Raw genomic sequence first — 21876 nt, forward strand, 5'->3', positions numbered from 1 at the left:
TAGCTATTTTGTTTTGCTGACAGCTATCGCTCCAGATCTCCCCCTATATCTCTATGGGAGAGCCATTCGACTATCTTTAGCTCTCCCATTGAGCGCACTCTGTTCCCGGGGAAAGCCGATTCCCCATACAGGAGATAGGGGATAAGTTTAAAATTACGGGGGTCCCGACCACTGGTCGATCTAAAACTTATCATAGGGGATTTGTTTTTGTACAGGATAGTTCTCCTTTAAGACGTTGTCAGACTTCCCTGGCAGAGGCTTATCTGGCAAAAGCCAGTTTAAATCTAACATTCCGGGGAAGAAGTGGGAGACCACCATACGCTTAACATGGTTGGTCGATCCAGCTGAAGTTTTGGGTTTCACCCACTGTTGATTAAAATGTACGTGGACCTTATTGCTACATCCGCATTGTAAACCATGCCCACAAGTGGCTAATGGTGCAGAATGTTGTGCTAATATTGGGCAACCATCGGTGAATGTGGTTTTGTAAACAGGTAGCAGTCATAACACAGCGTGCAACTCTTCCCAAGCCCATTTTCACCTTAAGGACCAGGCAAATTTTATTTTAGCGTTTTTTGTTTTTTCCTCCTCGCCTTCTAAAATCCATAACTTTTATATTTCCAGCTACAGACCCATATAAGGGCTTGTTTTTTGCTTGACCAATTGTACTTTGTAATGAAACCTCTCATTTTACCATAAAATGTACGGCAAACCCCCCCAAAAAATTTTTTTAGGGAGGAAATTATCCAAGGTATTGCCCTCCTTGTTCCCTGGTAGCTTTCTTCCAGCTTGCTGTCATTTCAGCCCAATCCCTTCTTACCTGGCTTAAAGGAGGCAGGCGGAGACAGTGGGGTGGTAATGATTTCCACATGCAGTGGAAACCAGCCTGCATGCGGCTGTTAATGTACGAACAATGTTGCTGCACATCATTTGTTAATTGGCCACATGCAGAGATCATATATTACCACCCACTGTCTCAGTCTACCCCTTCATGCCTGGTAAGAAGGTTAAGGGCTGAAACATCAGCAAGCATAATACATACCCTCATCTTGGCTAACCCTTTTAAGACTACCCAGAGAATTTCCACAGCACTACTGATTGATTCTCTTACTACTGCGAGACCACTGCCATCCACAGAATAGCATACAACTCAGAGTATAACAGCAGCAACAAAAAGAAAAAATTTGGTTTGCTGCATCACATGTTTTTGCAGTAGTGTCCTGCTTGGCTTCTAAGGCTTTGTTCAGATATATTTGTGGTTGTAAAATGGCACAGAAACAGATGGTTTACGACTCAAACCAAGTGTTTCTGGGCCACGTTCTTTGTGCACATACACACAGCATTTACAGCCATGTTTACACGTCCAGAATTTCCGCAGCAGCAGTCAGTCCCGTTGTATTTACTGAAGTTCTGCTGCACCGTGCACACGGCAAAAATTCCGATTTCCGTGTCCACCAAAATAATGAATCTGTTGATTTTTATTTATTTTTCCTTCCGTCTGTCTATGAGACGGCAGATTCCCGTGCCATAAAATTAAGGGCTAGGGCCTTATTTTGGCCATTTTGTACCAAACTACAGCCATATTGTGGCACATAATTTGGGATGTAAATATCCACCAAAAAAGCACCTGATTCTCATCTCTAGCTTTGGCTGTAGCCCAAAAAAGTCTAAAAAATACTGCCAAAAAAGGGGTTAAAGAAATTGCCCAAATGCAAAAAACAACTAAGTGGGAGCGGTCTGTGTTGTCCCTCACAGCTGTACTCTGCTACTATTTTTATTTTTTATTTAAATGTTGCAGTCAGTAGAGACCTCAGCATCTAACAGGGTGACAGAATGTGGCTCCCCCTATAATCCATTGGCACTCCACGACAAGATAATGGGGTGCCAATGAAAGCCATAGCAACTGATAGCCTCAGAAAATCCTCTGGTGTCCTCCTTTATGAAGCTGATCTGTTTAAGGCATACTACACTACACTACAGTATAGAACTATATTATACCGGCAGTTTAAAAAAATTAAAAAAAAATAAAAAGTCAAAATATGACTTAAGACATAACCAAAAATAGTACCACTTAAAATGTTGACTCCAAAAATTATGAGCTTTTAAAAAATAGTTATGCCTCTCAGTATTGCATTACACACAATTTATTTTAACAAAAAATGTTTTATGGTGTAAATGTAATAAGTTATATACAGGGGCCAAACTACCTACAGGGGGGCCTATATAGAGGGGGCAGACTACATACAGGGAGATCGAACTACATATTGGGGGCAAACTACCTCCAGATCAATATCATCAATCCCAGCTAAGACTGCACACCTCCCCAGTGAGCAGTTCCAGCCTTCGTATTAGGGGTACGTTAATTAAATGTTTGACCAAATATAGCGGCTCATGTAAATTTACATTTTTACATGTAATCACAAATGGCCCTCGGTAGAGTAAAGGTTTCCCACCCTGTCCTAAAGGGTTAAACGTGTTCTCTGCATTTCTGTTGGTGTCATAAGGAGATTATAGACATTTCCTATCTCGCTTCTGCCACCCAGTGATGCATTGCTTTATTGCAGTTTACAGGAAACAGCAGTGAAACACCAGTGTATGGCTCTGTGCACACATTTTATTATGTTCTAACAGCACAGAAATAAATTAATAGAAACAGATTTGAAGGTTGGGGGGGGGGGGGGGCTAATGTTTTAATAATTCTTGCGTTCTGTTATGTAAATAAGGAGAATAGCTAAGTATAGGAGTAAGTTACTCACAGCCTGCAAGAGTTCAGCTATTTTATAATCATTTTAAAGACATTTAATATTTCTATCTTTGATTTCATCCATTTTAACTGTACTGAATGTGGTGTAAATTAAGCTTTAGGTTAACAGTAAAGAAGAAGAAATATGCAACATGTAGGGCATTCCTTTATGATATTACCTATATATTACCTATGGGTGTGATAGAAGCCCTGGAAGATAAGCTAGTGATGTAATGTCTCAGGCCGCACTGCAACCTGAGACAACGCTCAATTTTGTATGCTGTTAAAAATAAACATTGGTCTAAAAATCACAGAAGAATTGCAAGATCACTATCAAACACAGACACTATATTATGAACTACACTAACTTTACAGCCACTATAGCATAGTCACATAAAAAAAAATCCTGGAATACCCTTTAAGACTGCCGAAAAATAAATGGTGATCACACAAAATATTGACACTGGGTCCAATGTGGAAATTTCAAGTTAGGGGTGTACTCACTTTTGTTGCAAAGGTTAAGACATTAATAGATGTGTGTTGAGTTATTTAAGGGGACACAACATTAAAGGGGTACTCCTGCCCTAAGACATCTTATCCCCTATCCAAAGGATAGGGGATAAGATGTCTGATCGTGGGGGTCCCGCCACTGGGGACCCCCGCAAGCTCTCATGCAGACACCCACCTGTGACAGCTGCACAGAGCGATGTTCGCTCCGTGTCTGAAGGATCACGACTACGGGGCCGGAGTTTTGTGACAACACGACTCCGCCCCCTTGTTACGTCATTGCCCGTCCCCTCAATGCAAGTCTATCGGAGGGGACGTAACGGCCCAGCAGCGGGACCCCGCGATCAGATATCTTATGCCCTATCCTTTGGATAGGGGATAAGATGTCTTAGGGCCGGAGTACCCCTTTAAACCCTGTTAGGGTATGTTCACTCGGAAGAATTCTGCACTGACATTCTGCTGATTTCACTTGGATTCTGCTGCACTTTACATCTTCACGCCAGATGTTTCTGCCACGGAAATTCAGATTCCAGCATCTGCAGAAAGAATAGACATGTCAAATCTTCCTGCAGATTCCGCAAGGAAATGCATTGCCGTCTATGAGACAGCACATTTCAGAGCAGTAATAGCGCCTGCCGTGTGAACCTGACCTTACACAGGCTGTGCACTCACTACTTTACATTGTAGCAGAGGATCATTTCTTCAGTATTGTCCCATGAAAAGATATAATAAAATATTTACAAAATTAATTCACAATGAGAAGAAGAAAGATAAGATCGCACTCGCCAGTCCTATAAATACATGCTTTATTTCTGTGAACAGAGGTTACATCTCATATAGCAGGTGAAGGAGCGACACTTGTTTCACGCTACAAGCGCATCGTCTGGCTCTACTGATGAACTGACAAACTGCTCCCTTTATTCATGCAACTTCCTACTATTAATCACTTCACCTGTTCAGCAATTAACTTCAACCAATAGGTTGCATTTACCTGTACCTTCGCGCATCAGCCGATCCTCCCTGCTACCGCGTCATGACAAGGAGGCGCGGCACCACTCCACAGCCCACTCCCAACTCCACCCTCCTCCACCAGGATCGTGATCCCGTTGGTTCAAGCGGAGTGGAGTCACTGACAGAGAGACCGCATCTCCCGTTGCGTGGCACACGTGAATACGGGAGCTGCAAACTCTATACCGGTAAAAGAAATCTCACTTTATTTCTTAAATTAGATTTCAAAGTACACTGTGGTCCTAACTGTCGAAATCTCTCTGTAATTCCCCGGAGCAAACAACAGCTCAAGGTGGAGCGATCCGGCCTCGCTCCACCTTGAGCTGTAGTTTGCTCCAGGGAATTACAGAGAGATTTCGACAGTTAGGACCACAGTGTACTTTGAAATCTAATTTAAGAAATAAAGTAAGATTTCTTTTACCGGTATAGAGTTTGCAGCTCCCGTATTCACGTGTGCCACGCAACGGGAGACACGATTTCTCTGTCAGTGACTCCACTCCGCTTGAACCAACGGGATCACGATCCTGGTGGAGGAGGGCGGAATTGGGAGTGGGCTGTGGAGTGGTGCCGCACCTCCTCGTCATGACGCGGTAGAAGGAAGGATCGGCTGATGCGCAAAGGTACAGTTAAATGCAACCTATTGGTTGAAGTTAATTGCTAAACAGGTGAAGTGATAAATAGTAGGAAGTTGTATGTATAAAGGGAGCAGTTTGTCAGTTCATCAGTAGAGCCAGACGATGCGCTTGTAGCGTGAAACACGTGTTGCTCCTTCACATGCTATATGAGTGCGATCTTATCTTTCTTCTCATTGTGAATGATTTGGACAATTCCTGGATTTTTCAGAGATCAGCACCCCTTACCTACTTTGGGCATAGTCCAGCCGTGGGATCTCAGCTCTCCATTCATTCTGATGTTTGTGGAATAAGTGTTGTAATAGTGGGTAGTGCCAGTTATTGCGCTACATTAGGACATTTACAAAATTAAACTCACTTATGTGATATCCTGTAAATACATACTCAAATAGTTACTAGAAACACCTTCTCTATATACAGGTAACTGTATAAAACCAAATGATTGTTCAACCGATGATTTCGGATTGATGATGAATATTTCCCCCACTATATTTATCCAGCTATTCTGTTGAATAACTAGAATTAATATAGAGGATTTTGCAGGGACTTATTCTGACTTACATTAAAGAGTCTTTTTCTGTTGATCTGTATCCCAAACACTATCATTAAATCCACTGTGATTCATTGCTGTTACACAGTAAACCATCAAAAAGACCAATGGGAGGAAAAACATACTATTTATAGACTTATAGCAGATTGAAGCTTCAGGCTAGCTAAAGAGTTTATGCACAAGTCTGAATATTTATACATATTCCCCCCCAAGAAAAAACTTTGGACTCAACATTGAAAGTTGAAAATGTAACCTCTACTGTTTTTTTTACCTCTGAATTTTGTACGATACAAGACACTATCAGGCATTGCTTGATTCCGCTATTCAGTACTTAATTTTTCCCATTCCACTGGTTCAGTTTAGGGATAGTACTTGAGGGCGCAGACTAATAAGTGTCCAGCAACACTTCACAAATGGAATAGATGCAAGAAGAAAAAGTTGCACTAAACCGAGTAAACTTGAAATCCCAAAACGGCATTTATTCAGCTTCTACCGTAGCCGGAAGAAGTGTCCACATGTGACGTGAAACTAGTTGCTTTTAGTGGTGTTACTCCACGTCTGAGAGCGGCTGCTCTGTGATTGTATTCATGCAATTTGTTGAATAAACGCAGCATTGGGATTTCAAGTTTACTGGGGTGAGTGCGACTTTTTCTTCTTGCCTCTATTCCATTTCTTTGGATCCAAACTGTTCTGAGGTGTTCTCAGCTAGAAGCATTGCTTCTACAAGACAATTGGGGAGATTTATCGAAAACAGAAGAAAAGTGGACCAGTTGTCCATAGTAACAAATCTGATTGTTTCTTTTATTTTTTAGAGGCCTTTATAACCTCTTAAGGACACAGGGCATAAATGTATGTCCCGCGGCCCTTCTATGATGCACTCAGGAGTTTACCTTGAGCTTTGTGATGTCTGGCATTAACTGTTTAGATGCAGTGGCGTAGCGACCGGGGTGCAGGGGGTGCGGGCCGCACCGGGTGACACCAGCCTAATGGGGTGACACCAGGTAAGTCCTCTACCATGGCCCCCTCCCATCCCAGTGGCCCCACCCGGCATCACATCCTGCACATCCACTAGCCCCCCCGCCCGTACCCGTGCTGAGGGTCCGGCGGGTGGGCGGAGTTTGTGACTGGCACTGAGCTGCTAACAATTGGACCAGTGGACCAGAACACCACCGACCAAGAAAGCACTGGTTGCCAGCAAGCAAGGTAAGCTACTGCCAAGAAGAAAGGGGATGATGGGGGTGCTACTTCCAGGGACAAAGGGGATGATGGGGGTGCTACTTCCAGGGACAAAGGGGATGATGAGGGTGCTACTGCCAGGGAGAAAGGGGATGATGGGGGTGCTACTGCCAGGGAGAAAGGGGATGATAGGGGTAGCACCCTCATTATTCATCGGCAGAGTCATCCTGGTAGAAGCACCCCCATCATCCAGGAGGATGGTGCTGCCGATAGATGATGGGGAGCTACTGCCAGGAGGATGATCCTGCTGATGCATGATGAGGGTGCTACTGCCCGCCCCCCATTGCAGTAGCACCCCCATCATCCTTCGGCAGGGTCATCCTCCAGGCAGTAGCACCTCCATCATCCAGGAGGATGGTGCTGCCGATGGATGATGGGGGTGCTACTGCCGGGGGGGGGGCAGTAGCACCCTCATTATCCATTAGCAGGATCACCCTCCTGGCAGTAGCACTCCCATCATCCAGAAGCATAATCCTACTGATGGATGATGGGGTAATACTGCCAGGGGGGACAGAAGCACCCTCATCATCCATCGGCAGGAGCATCCTCCTGGCAGTAGCACCCCCATCGTCCAGGAGGACAATGCTGCCAATGGATGATGGGGGTGCTACTGCCAGGGGAGGGGCCAGTAACCCCCTTTAATCCATATGCAGGATTATCAGAGGGTGCAGTGAGTGAAAGTATTTTATTCAGGGGGTTCAGTGTGTAGTAGTATTATATTCAGAAGGTGAAATATGTGGCAGAACTATATTTGGGGCAGTGTGTGGCAGTATTATATTCAGAGGGTTCAGTGTGTGGCAGTATTATCAGAGGACAGTGTGTGGCATTATTATATTCAGAGGGTTCAGTGTGTGGTAGTATTATATTCAGAGGGTTCAGTGTGTGGCAGTATTATATTCAGGGGGTTCAGTGGTTGGCAGTATTATATTCAGGGGTTCAGTGGTTGGCAGTATTATATTCAGGGGGTTCAGTGTGTGGCAGTATCATACTCAGAGGACAGTGTGTGGCAGTATTATATTCAGAGGGTTCAGTGTGTGATAGTATTACATTCAGAGGGTGCAGTGTGTAGCAGTATTATATTCAGAGGACACAGTGTTTGGCAGTATTATATTCAGAGGGTTCAGTGTGTGGTAGTATTATATTCAGGGGTGCAGTGTGTGGCAGTATTATATTCAGGGGGGGTGCAGCATGTGGCAGAATTATATTCAGGGGGGTGCAGTGTATGGCAGTATATATTCAGAGGATACTGTGTCTGGCAGTATTATATTCAGAGGGTACAGTGTGTGGCAGTCTTATATTCAGAGGGCACACTGTGTGACAGTATTATATTCAGAGGGAGCAGTGTGTGGCAGTATTATATTCAGAGAGTGCAGTGTGTGGCAGTATTATCTCCAGAGAGTGCAGTGTGTGGTATTATTATATTCAGAGGCTGCAGTGTGTGGCAATCTTATATTCAGAAGGCACAGTGTGTGCCAGTCTTATATTTAGAGGGTTCAGTGTGTGGTAGTATATTCAAAGGATACAATGTCTGGCATCATTATATTAATAATTGTTTTCAAATAGAGGATTAGAATGCGCTGACAAAGTGAGGAGCCATCTGGGCGTCAAGGTCTGCATAGAGAAGATTTAACTGGAACAAGTCAGGGCGGTATGTACCATCTGAATTAAATAAGAGAAGACTATAGAGAAGACGTCACCTGTAATAAACTCAATAATTGTTTATTGTACCGGCCTACGACCCATCACAGCTTTAGCCACTTGTAAGTTCTGCAGTAATGATGGGTGAAACAACAACTCCCAGAATCCCCTTATCACTGGTTACATCATACTGAGAGCTGTAGCTTTACATTGTAAAAGCTTCTTTAGTGCTTTCCCCTTACTTGGAAATTAATATATTTGATTATTATACTGGAAATACTTCTCTGCGCTGCATGTTGGTGTTGGGGGCGGGGGGAGGTTTGTTATGGGGTGACACCATTTTCTACCTCATCCAACCAACCCTAGCAACACCACTGCTTAGATGCCGCAAGTTGATCACAGCATCTAAAATGTAAAGCAAAATAATCCCAGCAGCTAATTGGAGCTAATTAGGACACCCACAGTGAAATTGCAGGGTCCCGATGAACTGAGGACTAAGGGTCCCTACCTGCCTTTGGCCTGTCCGATCTGCACTGCAGTGCTTCAGGAAGCCATGGCAGCCTGAAGCAATGGAGCGCGATAACAGGGTGCTATGACACAGCATTGTCCAGTGTCTGCAATCACAAGTTTGCATGTAATAGTCTTACAAGTTTAAAGGAGAACTCCAGTGAAAATTAACTTATCCTCTAACCACAGGATAGGGGATAAGTAGCTGATCTCCAGGTCGGAGATGACTTCTACGTAAGCGCCGACAGAAATTAATGGAAATTAATGGAGAGTGTTCCGCCTTCAGTATGCACTCCTCACTGAGCCCTATTTTAACCACCAATAACTTTAACATTTTTCCATATATGGGGCGATATAAGGGCTCATTTTTTGCACCATGATCTGTAGTTTTGATCAGTACCACTTTTGCTTAGGTTCTAGTTTTGATACATTTTTTATAAATTTTTTTTGGAATAAAATGTGACGAAAAAGCAGCAATTTTGGTAATGTTTAATTTTTTTACGTTTACGCCGTTCACCGCAGTGGATAATTAATATATTTTAATAGTTCAGACTTTTACACACGGCGATACCAAATATGTGTAAATTATTTTTTTATGCTTTTTTGGGGGGTAAAATGGGAAAAACGGACGTTTTACTTCTTTATTGGGGGAGGGTATTTTTCAAATTTTTTTTACTTTTTTATTTTACATTTTTTAAATCACTTTTTATGTCCCCATTCGATTGCTAATACTGTTCAGTGCTATGTATAGGACGTAGCACTGATCAGTATTATCGGTGATCTTCTGCTCTGGTCTGCTCGATCTCAGACCAGAGCAAAAGACCCCGGGAGATGGCCAGAGCAAGGTGAGGGGACCTCCGGCCGCCATGCTGGATGATCGGATCCCCGAGGCAGCGCTGCGGGCGATCTGATCATCCATTCAAAGTACGGCACTGCCGCAGATGCCGTGATCTGTATTGATCAAGGCATCTGAGGGGTTAATGGCGGACATCCACGTGATGGCCGATGTCCGCCATTACCGGCGGGTCCCTGGCTGCTGATAGCAGCTGGGACCTGCCGCGCATGACACGAGCACTGCTCCGGTGCTTGCGATCATGGCGGCGCGTAAATGTATGTCATGGTGCACTAAGGGTAATCTAAGCAAAAGTAAACATATGTGGTATCACCGTGTGCATAAATATCCAGACTGGTAACATTTTACGTTAAATAAACTGCATGGTCAATGGCATATACGTAAAACAATACCAAAGTCTAGAATTACGTATTTTTGGTCACTTCATAAAATATTTTAATAAATAATAAAAAGCGATCAAAAAGTCTCATCACAATTAAAACTGCTAGGGATGAGCGAATCTGACGAATCCGAATTTGTTACGAATTTCAGAAAAAAATTGATTCGCAATGAATGCGAATATCGCCACGATTTGATCGCACAAATTGCTTAATTTAACTTCATTTAGTGCGGTCTAGGCTCCAGGGCATCTAAAATGGCGAATCTACATGTGAGGACATGGGGCAAGGAATCCTAGGAAGGCGGAAACACAGGTAGGCGTGATGACCCTGAATCACATGCAGCATGCAGCCTATCAGCAGCCAGTCACCCCTGTGATGTCACAGCCCTATATAACCGGCAGCCATATTGCGGATAGTCACTTCAGGTGTTCATTGCAGAGATATAGATAGGGACAGACAGTGCTGTGTGTTGGCCAGAAAAGCTTTTTTTGCAGCAGCGATTCACCTCCTAGTCACATCACCGTTCTGTTGCATAGAGGGACAGAGAGCAGTGTGTTGCACAGAATGTGTTGAGAGCATGTGTTGCACAGAACAGCAGCGATTCAGCTCAAGCCCAAATCCTGCCTAGAAGCACTGATGGGGAAAGGAGTGAGATTGAGAGAGAAAGTGCAATTTTGGGTCAAGTACACAGCGACTGTGTGCTGCAGCACTGGTGTGTACTGCTGGTGTTGTTTACAATTACTTTTTTAAGCATACTGGAGAGCATTGTACTCTCCTCATAGGTGCATACTACATATGTACTTCTCATTGGTGTACTATTTTGCACTGTTAAAGTCTCAAGGGCCTAGATACTGTAAAAGGCCAGGCAAAAGTACACACTGGCTGGTGTTGTACACAAATAGTTTTTTAAGTATACTGGAGCACATAGTACTCCCCTCATAAGTGCATACCACATACCTAAATCTCAGTGCTGTACTATTTTGTTCCTGTTAAAGTCTCAAGGGCATAGATACTGTGAAAGGCCAGCCAAAAGTACACACCTGCTGGTGTTGTCCACAAATACTTTTTTAAGCGTAGTGGAGCGTATTGTACTCCCCTCATATACGCACTATGTAGAGAGAAGTGCCAGGATGTGCACAGAGGAATGGCAGAGGCCTAAATGCCTCAGGCAGAGGTCACAGCAGTCTGCCGTCATCGATTGGTTAACATGGTCATCAACTTCATCACATATGACATCTGACACCCCCAGTCAACAGTCGGTGGGTTCCTCAGACACAACCCTTAGTTGGCATGGCCCGGGAGCAGTCCCTGTCCTCCCATTACCTCTGTCCTATGCTGTTCCCTCCCCCACAGAAGTATCTTATGCTGTGGGGTCAGCTCCACTATTTAGTGAGGACAATCTAGAGGACAGTCAGCAGCTACTGCTCAGCCAAGAAATGAAGGAGACATCCGCCGCTTCCTCTGCTAGGCAGGCAAGTATTGATGAGGAGAGTGGTGTGGGAATTGGTGTTGCGAGCAGAGCATTCAGGCTCCTGAAGCAGACACTGTTGAGGAACCTGAGGAGGACATCTGTGACGTGCAGACACAACTCGATGATGAAGCCGATTGCACTTGGGAGCCGGGTGCAGAAGGGGCTTCATCATCAGGAGAGGAGGGTTGCAGGTTGCCCATCAGGAAACAGCTGAGCCAACAAGTTGGTAGCATCGTTGGCAGTCAGCATGGTGGCAGAAGTGGAAAGTCTAAAGCCAAACGTGCTCTGGGTAGACCACCTGCTTCGTGGCAGCCTACCTTCCCAGGAGGTAGTGAAATAGGGGTCCCTGGAGTCGCTGGCAGTAGTAGTCAATCAGTTTGCACTGTTGGTGAGAAAATCATCTACTCGGTGGTGTGGCAGTTTTTCATCAAGCATCCGGAGGAGGTTAACATGGCCACATGCAAAATGTGTCGGCAGAAGGTGAAGCATGGCCAGGGTCCCAATGTTGGCACCACGGCCCTGCATCAACATATGCAGTGCCACCATAAAGCAGCCTGGCTCCGATGTGGTGGTCCAGCCTGCTGCATCACCCAATGGCACGCCACTCCCTGTTTCAGCCGGCCAAGGCTTCATCATCTCAGCCGAAGGGAGCGTTGTGTCATACCCTCCTTCTGCCACTCCAGATGCTCCTGCTCCTCCTACTTTATAGTCAGTCATTCCGCCAGCAATCCATCGGCGAAGTCATGTCCAGGAGACAACAGTATGCACCCACTCATCAAACGGCGCAGAAGCTGAATGTGCTCCTGTCCAAGTTGCTGGTTCTGCAGTCCCTCCCTTTTCAACTGGTGAACTCTGCACCTTTCAGAGAACTGATGGCTTGTGCCGAGCTGAGGTGGAAAGTCCCAAGCCGTAAATTTCTTTGCGAAGAAGGCAGTACCAGCCCTGCACAATTTTGTGGAACAGAAGGTGGGCCAGTCCTTGAGCCTGTCGGTGTGTACCAAAGTGCATGGCAGTGCTGACGTGTGAAGCTGTAACTACGGTCAGGGACAATATATGTCCTTTACGGCCCACTGGGTGAATGTGGTTCCTGCACAGCCACAACAGCAACTTGGACAGGTCACGCCGCTTCCTCCTCCATGCTCTCAGGCCATTGGTCCTGTGACAGTGTGTGACTCCGCCTCCTCATCCTCCACCGTCTCCTCAACTGGGGCTCCCCTGTGTAACTTCACTGTCAACCAGTGGCAGCACATACATGACACCTGCCGTTTGCTCAGGCCCTTTGAGGAAGCCAAATTATTAGTCAGTCAGCAGGATTATGGGATGAACGACGTCATTCCACTGCTTTATCTACTATAACACGTGTTGGAAACGATGGCTGGGCAGGGCACTGGAAACGTGGCACCTACATCTCACAGCCACATGAGCCCTGTGGGGGCTGAACTGGAGGAGCAGGGGGAGTGGCACAGTGGAGCACAGTTTAGGTTTCCCAAGATGGGCAGTTTTTCTAGTTGTCTGAAAGGACAGAAGGAGCAGGAGCAGCCAGAGGAGCTAGAGGGTTGTGAGAAAGGCGAGACACAGAACCCAGACACACTGTGGCAGTATGCAGTGGAGATGGAGGCAGGGAGTCGCTCCGAGTCACTTGCATAAATGGCATAATGCATGCTCACTTGCTTGTGTAGTGACTGCCGAATTGTCACCATTCGGCAGCGGGATGACTTCTGGCTCTCCACCTTATTGGACACTCGCTACCGGCACAAAATAGGGGCCTTTTTCATACCCACTGAGAGGGAGGACAAACTGACCAACTACAGAGACATCCTACAGAGTCAGTTGGCTGATTCCTATCTGCGCCATCGTCCATCCTCTCGCAGGTCTGACTCGGGGGGCCCTCTGCGCTCACCTTCTACTGCCATGGCTGCTGGGGTGGGGTGGCAGGAGCAGTACCAGCTCCATCAGCAGCAGCCTGAGTCTATAGTCGCTGATGAGTAGCTTTCTTCATCTGTATAGTGAAGCAACTCAGCAGCAGGTAGACCTGGAGCAGGACCTGAACCAGCAGATGGTGGCATACCTTAACATGACCATGCCAACACACCTGGAAGATCCACTGGACTTCTGGGCAGCCAAACTTGGTTTGTGGCCGCAACTAGCAGAGTTTGCCCTGGAAAAGTTGTCCTGCCCGGCCAGTAGTGTGCCATCAGAGCGGGTGTTTAGTGCGGCGGGGGCCATAGTCACCCCAAGGAGAACTCATCTATCCACGAAAAATGTGGAGAAACTGACCTTTGTGAAGATGAATCAGGCATGGACCAGACAGGATTTCCACTCACCAATGCCTGATGCATCAGAGTAGATTGACCATGGTGCCACACCAACACTCCTCAAATATGGATAGGTGCTGCTCCCAAGTTACAGACATTCCTCGCCATCAGACCAAAAGTAAGCATTGAGGATATGCATTAGTTAAAACGTAATTTTTCTTAGGATAAAATATATGTACTCAAATTTATTTTTAAATCAAACAAAAAGGAAAGGTGTGCAAAAAAACACCATGTGCCACCTACACCACCAAGTATTGATGTGATGCAAAGACCTCTAAAAGGTGGAAGGGAACAACGTGGATAGGGGATAAAATGTCTAGGGGTGGAGTACCCCTTTAATGTTAAATTGCAAAGGCTAGAACAGGAGATCAGTTTCCCCCATCTTTAGCACAACAGTAATATGTAACAGTGGCCAAACATGAGTGCATACAATGCTGGGGAAGATGAGAAAGCATGCGCTGGCTTTAAATAGGGCCTTTTCCATATTCTTTCAGTAAGTCTAAGATTCATGCCATTAGTGAATTTTATTTTATTGAACATAAATATATTAAAAAATATATGTATATTTTTTTTAAATAAATGGTGGAACAAAATCGGTGGCACATATTTCTTTAAGAATAGAAAATTAAATGAATTATTGATACAGGTTCTGTAGTGTGCATGCTTCTATGGAGGATCAATAAGTAGCTTCATCCATGTTGTCATCACTGTTACCATATTCATCTCCATCTTCAAAATAGGAAGCAATATAGTCATTTTCCTACAAAGGAATTAAAATATTGTTTTAGGAAATATGGAATTCATTTCAACACAGATCTACACTTAGGGCCCTATTAGATGGCCCCACACTATCTATAAATGAATGCCAATCTAGTAGATCATCACTTGTTTAAAGAGTCATTTGCTTCTGTCATTCAGTGGTGGAACATTCCAAATTCCACAGGGGGACATGCAACCCATAAATTGGGAAGCAATTAGCAAAGGGCAACAATAGCTCCATGGAAAATGGCCTTTAAACAACAGAAGCTTAGTCTGCCTATCCTTTGGACTCACAAGCTTCATAATAAGAGGGCCTGATCCTACAGGTTAGCTCCATCCATGTGAATAGGGCTGAGCTGCAGTACTAGATGCAGCCACATGGAAGGATGTGGTGCTGTGCTTGAATAAACATTGAAAAGGGCACTGGTCCCCAGAGAAACCCATTGACTCCTACCAATCCTGCACTGATGACCTATCACAGTGTTCCTCAAACACTGTCCCCGCATGATGGAAGTTGTAGGAACACTGAGAAACATTGACCCCTCATAAGGACTGGCTAATAAAGGGGTACTTTGCTGCCCCAGCGGTCTGGGTGCGGAGGTCCTGATGTCATGGTCACGCCCCCTTAATGCAAGTCTATGGGAGGGGACGTGGTGGATGCCACGCCCCCCACACAGACTTGCATTGAGGGGGCATTGCATGATGTCACGAGGGGTGTGGCTGTGACATCACGACCCCCGCAGCATGCTGGGTCAGTGGAGTACCCCTTAAATATATATTTATGGAACCCCCCTATGATCAATCATATATAGTAGTGGAAAGTTAGAAAACTAAACAGAATGGATTATATAGAATACTGCCTATGAAGAAATTACTTCCTCAATTTCTTCCTCATCCACTTCTACTTCAGCCTCTTCCTCCTCCTCATCTTCTCCTTTCTTCTTCTCCTCATTCTCTTCATCAGATTTTTCATCATCCCCTTTTTTCTCTAGTTCCTGTTAACAATGAGAGAGCATACAGTAACAAATTGAGTGCTAAAGTTCTAATGATAAAGAGGTATACATAATATCAGACTGTATAATATAATATATAACAGCATTGAGCGGTGTCCCAAATAGTAACCCAAAGTAGTCTATGTGGAACACTCAAAAAAACTATTGTGTCCTTCTATATGTCACTATTCTGCAGATTGGTCATTGGAATGGTTTCTAATCTTTAACTAGATCCTACACACTGCCATACATGAAACTGTACCCAACCTATCATCAGTAAGTGTTCGCTGTATTATGAAGGGGACAAATTGCTGCAATGGCCAAGATCAGAGATAACTCTGATCCTGCCAGGTCAACCCTTTAGACTTTACAGTCAGGAGCAACTATGACAGCTAGGTACGGTATCTCACAGAATGTAGCATAGCACAAAATGACTCTTTGCAATAGTGACCAGCGGTCTTCTGAGTGTAGATCTGTACTGTAATACAGGCTAGTATAAATAGTGGCAGGTCCTAAAATTCACAAAGCTCATTGGAAATGAAGGAAAATGCATGTTATTTTGAAAAATGACTTTGGCGCACATTCATTTTAAATTTGGAGTCTATATCCCTAAACGGGGTACTGTTCTCCCCACTGTATATAACCACAAGCTATGAGACAAAGCTCCCCCCTCCATATGCACATCACCAATCTTCAGCGGGAGACCCAGTGCCATAGAATCACATTATATTGGATCTCATTCTCGAGACAGGTGCTGCAGAGCAGGAATCTCTGTCTAATGGCCTATAGAAATATTCATGAGAGAGTGGTGGGGAATGGGGAGAACAGCGCCCCTTTCAGGGATATAGGTACAAAATCTGAGATTAAAGTTACTAGTTAGACAAATGACTAGCGGGCACGGGGCTGCATGATAATTTGTCTAAAACCATTTTAGTTATGTTTTAAGCATTTAATATATAAAGGGTGGTTCATTTTGCATATTGGATTTTATGTAGCTTAATGGGGTTGGCCAGTGAAAAAATATTGATGGCATATCCTCAGGCACTTCTGCAAATTAGCTGTTTGGTAGAGTTGAGGTGCCCACACTACACAGTGAATGGAGCTGGAAGCAGACAGATATATACATTGGCATTGACATAGCAATAGGAGCTGCAAGGGTAACAGCTGCAACCGGGTCCCTTAGCTTGGGCTGCACTAGTTGCTGCATCTTCCTTGCAGCCAGGAGGAAAAGATGTGCCGGAAGGTGGGGGGTATGCTGGGGCATACAATCATGTCCCTTTGGCTCCGCCCCGCAACTGAGGCCTGCCCCCTGTCTCCGGACTTAAGTGCAGTCACAGTACAGGTGGACAGAGAGGAGGTGGCAAACACACAGGTACAGGAAGAGGATAGGTTTCTAACCCCCTTCTCTATTGTATACACGACTGACATTAGGGGAGAGTTAGGGGCCAACTGCCTAGGGACCAGGGCCCCCAACTCCAAGAGGACCCCTGGAGCCACTATTTTGCAGTGATACAGGGACAGGAGCACGCTGGCAGCAGCTATTAGTGAACCCAACTGCAGGCAATTGCCCCCCTGCAATAAAACTGTCCTTTATAAAAAGAGTGTATTATGTGTAAAATGTGTACGTAATATGAGCATGTATGTACATGTATAGCCTGCACTGTGTGTTTATACACTTGTGTAATGTGTTTCTCAGTATGTTTGGGGATGTATTTATATGTTTTTTATTTATGTAGCATGATGTTTTTTTTGTCACATATGTAGAGGTACTAAAGAGGTTGTGCTCCAGCTCTTCCTTTTTTTTTTTAAGCACTGGGGCCCTGTTATTGTAGTACTGATTCCATTCACTTCAACTGGATCTGAACTGCAATACTAAGCACGGCCACTACACATCGTACAAAGCTGTCTGCTTACTGCTCTATGGTGTCCATTTTAGGACAGAGTCATCAGCCGTAACTCCGTCCCGCGTCAGTTGAAACAGTGTCCCGCCTCCTCCCTCGGACCAATCTCCAGTCAGTCATCAGCCACAACTCCCTCCTCAGTCATCCGAAACTCCCTCATCCAAAACTCAGTCATCCCTCAGACGGAAAACTTCCTGCCATGTAACGGGTTCTGCTGTACATGCTATTCAGTGTCGGCTCTGCTATACAGACTCTGTAGAACATGTAGCACACGTGCAAATTTCACAGTTTCGACTATACTATACATGCCGTGCAGCATTGGCTCTGCTATGGGGCAGGAAGTTTTGTCTGAGGGAGAATCATCTGAGAGATGATGGAGTTTTGGACGAGGGAGTTGTGGCTGATGGATTACGGCGATTGGTGTGAGGGAGGAGGAGGGACACTGTTTTGCATAACAGTGGACGGAGTTGCGGCTGACGACTGACAATGTCCAAAAATGGACGCCATACTGTTCCATTCACTGAGCAGTGTGAGTGCCATGGCTATGACAAACATCAATAAATAAGTGTTCTTGAAGATAAACATTTTATTACAGCAGTAATGCAAATGCAGTATACTATACTGTGATATTATGCAAAATATATTTCTTCTACTTTGCACACAGTTACATATGTACATGCAATTTGATGCAACTGCAGTAGTTCAAAACATCCAATAATGTTCTGCAAAGCGATATAGGTCTCGTTCTTAAAATTACAAAAAAAACATATCCCCTATCAGCAGGATAGGTGATAAGTTTTAGATCGCGGGCGGGTCCTTCCGCTGCCCCCCCGTGATCTCATGTATGGAGCCCCGGCGTCATGACCCTCACCCGAAATGCGAGTCGCGAAGCACCCTCCATATATCTCTATGTGAGAGCCTCTCGGCTATCTTCGGCTCTACCATTATATATATATATGAATGGGGGAGTTGTGGCCCCGCTTCGGGTGGGGGTCGCCAAACCCCCTTTATATATCTTTATGGGACAGCCAGGGTTTTGTAGAGGAGATCACAGGGGCCCCAGTGGTCTGATCCTGCACAATCTAAACCTTATCCCCTAAGGGATACGTTTTTCTGTGATTTTAAGGGGGATAAATCTTTCTACTAGAAACTTTTGCAACTGCTTTGTTATGTAATATCACATGTGATAAATTATCACGGAGACTTACCCTGAGGGTATGTGCACATGGCATATTTTTCCAATAGGGGAAAAATACACTGTAAAATACACCGCAAGAATTCTGAGGGTAAACACAGATTTCTATTGCACATTTTGACTCTTTAGACCACATTTTGCCACAGTTTGGGCTCAATCCACTTCCTGTGCGAACCAAACCTATGCGCAAAGACTACAGTATTATCAGCAACTTCTTTATACAGAATCATTTACAAAGAAAAACACATGAAACTCACTTCAATTTTCTTCAGAACATCCACTTTGGAGTCAGGTTTAGCTGCTTTGGCCTTTTTTTCACCTGCTAATATATATGAGAATAGACATAACATGGTCGTATTTTAGTAGGCAAATTATTGGACCTCCCACGGTTCAACTGAACCAAACTTATTTAAACCTAAACTTAATTTATTAGAAGCAAGTAGGGGTAAAGAACATCTAGCCTAAGGCCTCACGCACTAGAAAGAGTTGAGATTTCCTGCATAGTCAATTGGACAAGAGCACCACTCTTCACATGATTTATGCTGCATTCAGTCGAGAGACAATTTTCTTCCATTCTTGTAATTGGTGAGGGTCCCATTGGTCGGACCCCAATGATCAGCTTGCTATTTCTCACCCTGTGGAGACTCCACCAAAACATTTTCTAGTGTGGTCTATTTCTGTACCACACTAGAAACTGTATTTCTGAGCAAATGGCTTAAAAGGATTTGTCATCGGTGTCGCCTGTACTAACCTGTCCGTACAGACAGGAAGTGCAGGTGACACCGATGTCAATGGTACTTACCTTGTCCCGTTCCGTGTTGTTGTTCTCCAGCAATCCTCTTCAGTATCTTCAGCTCCGGCCCGACTTGGAGCATGGACAGAGCTTAGTGACATCTCCGCTGCTGTATCCTGCTGGGTCCCGCTGCTGGCAAACAGCAGCAGTGAGGTCACTAAGCTCCGCCCATGCTCCAAGTTGGCCCGGAGCTGAAGATACCGAAGAGGATTGCTGGAAAGCAACAGCACGGAGCGGGATAAGGCAAGTACCGTTGTCATCAGTGTCACCTGCACTACCTGTCTGTGCAGATGACACTGATGACAGATTTCTTTTAACATGTCTACCCTTGTAGATGGCAAACTATAGACTACCTCATTTGTGTACTGATACATACTGGTGGTTTATACCTGCCTTTCTTTTCTTCTTGACAGCCTTCATTTCCCTTGGAAGTAACTGCCAGTCTGTCATTGGAAAAATAAAAAAAGGGCTAAATTAAAAAAAGAGTCAGGCTCAGGAAAAAATATTATTTTCCAAATTTGTTAAGTTTGCATTTACTTTAGAATTAATTACATTAGTCAAACATACAAATAGAATTGAATTACAGTTCATTTGGAAAGTTTTCAGTCCCTCTCATTTTTTTACATTTTGTTATTTTGCTGCCTTGTTCTAAAACAAAACAAAACATTTTAAAACTCCAGCCCCCCCCCCCTTATACTCTGCACCTAATGCCCCATAATCACAAAGTAAAAATAGAATGTTAGAAGTCTTTGCTCATTTATTGTAACTGAAAAACCAAAATATTGAAGTGACATTAGTATTCTGACCCTTTACTCAGTTCTTAGTTGAAGAGTTGCAGAGATTACAGCCTCCAGTGTTCTTGGGGAATGTTTGTACACCAGGATATGGGGATTTTCTTTCATTTTTCTTTGCAGATCCTCTCAAGAGGTGTCAGGTGGGATGGGGACCCCGTGTGGAATCCATTTTCAGAGGATAGGGCACAAGTTATAGATCGCAGGGAACCCCCACGACTTCCTGTACGGGGCCGCGGCCGTCCGCATGAAGTGAGCATTTCGTCCCTGCAAGACACGGCGACTGACACGCCCCCCTCCATGTATGTCTACGGTAAATGGGGGGGGGGGGGGGTGTTGGCCACCACGTCATGCTGGGGACAGACATGCCCCTTCCTGTGCACTGCCGAGACCCCGTACAGAAGATCACGTGGGATAAGTTATATACCACTACAGTTTTCCTTTAAATGTCAGGGCTCCTACAGGGCCAGTCAATGATATTCACAGAGTTGTTCCTAAGCCACTCCTGTATTGTCTTAGCTATGTGCTTAGGGTTAAAACCTGTGCAGAAGAAAGGTGGCGCAGTTGGCCATAGCAACCAACAAGATTGCTTCTTTATTATTATTATACTTTTTTTTTTTATGACCTCTAAAAAAAAAATTAGAAAAGCAATCTGATTATTGCATCACTATTCCTCTGCACGAGTTTTAATAAATCTCCCCTATTGTCTTATTGGAAGGCGAATATTTAACCCAGAGCACTCTGAATCAAGTATTCAATTTTCTGACAGTTTCTAAATATCTATTTTCACAATATGGGATACTGAGTGCAGAATAAGGGGAAAATATATATATTTTTTATTTTAGCATAAGGCTGTAACATAAAAAAAAAACAAACTGAAAACTGCATATCAATTTCCTTGAAATAAGTCTTCGGTAGGGCTCAAGTACTTTAGGTTTCATGTAGAGTTTTCTTAATTTATTCATTTGCTGCACGTGAAAATCCATATAGTATAAACACAAAACTCACAGCATGTTCAACGTCTCCCCACAACTTTACCATTTATAAATCATATAAGTAAAAATGAAGCCCTGAAGCTGTCCCTAAGACCACTCTCCCGCCTACACTTGCCCATCTTCCCTAAATGACAGTTCGACGCATGGGCGTCGAACAAAACAAACAGAACTGTGCAAAATCAGGGAACAAATCAAGAACATAATGGGAATACAATAACCAACAAACAGATATATAAATACAAACAAGGCAGGATATAGCATACAGTTCAGAAACCAGAATCAAGATTAACGGCAGATATGATAATATGAACAAGACTAGATATAGGGATAAGTTTACAGCATGCAAAACCAGGAGATGGAGGGGATGAACAGGTTAACTGAACATCAGAACACTAAATGGGTCAGCAAATCAAGAGCACTGGACATCAATACCAAAGCCACTGCATTCCAGGCAGCGGAAGAGAGAGGTCATATCTGGTAACTATAAAAGCAAGTATACTAAGCGATTGTTTGAGCTAGTGATTGTGTGTCTGTATGCAAGAGTGTGAAGTATACAAGTGAGTAAGTATAAACGTGAAAGGGACTTAAAATTAAGGGACTTTAAATTCAG

At 44.3% G+C, this 21876-nt stretch overlaps 1 protein-coding gene across 3 annotated transcripts in view; it reads right to left on the bottom strand.

Moving 5' to 3' along the window:
• Positions 1 to 14354: 14354 nt before the first annotated feature.
• Positions 14355 to 21876, bottom strand: part of POLR3G (RNA polymerase III subunit G) — a 58931-nt gene continuing 51409 nt past the window's right edge. For all 3 annotated transcript variants that reach the window (XM_056552406.1, XM_056552405.1, XM_056552407.1), the window contains 4 exons: positions 19870 to 19923; positions 18945 to 19009; positions 15475 to 15594; positions 14355 to 14600 (listed from right to left, as the gene is read on the bottom strand). In XM_056552406.1, the coding sequence (XP_056408381.1) occupies positions 14517 to 14600; positions 15475 to 15594; positions 18945 to 19009; positions 19870 to 19923 (323 nt within the window). In that variant the 3' untranslated portion in view covers positions 14355 to 14516. The remainder of the gene's footprint in view (positions 14601 to 15474; positions 15595 to 18944; positions 19010 to 19869; positions 19924 to 21876) is intronic.

Source organism: Hyla sarda, chromosome 1 (assembly GCF_029499605.1).
Source record: "Hyla sarda isolate aHylSar1 chromosome 1, aHylSar1.hap1, whole genome shotgun sequence".
NCBI lineage: Eukaryota > Metazoa > Chordata > Amphibia > Anura > Hylidae > Hyla > Hyla sarda.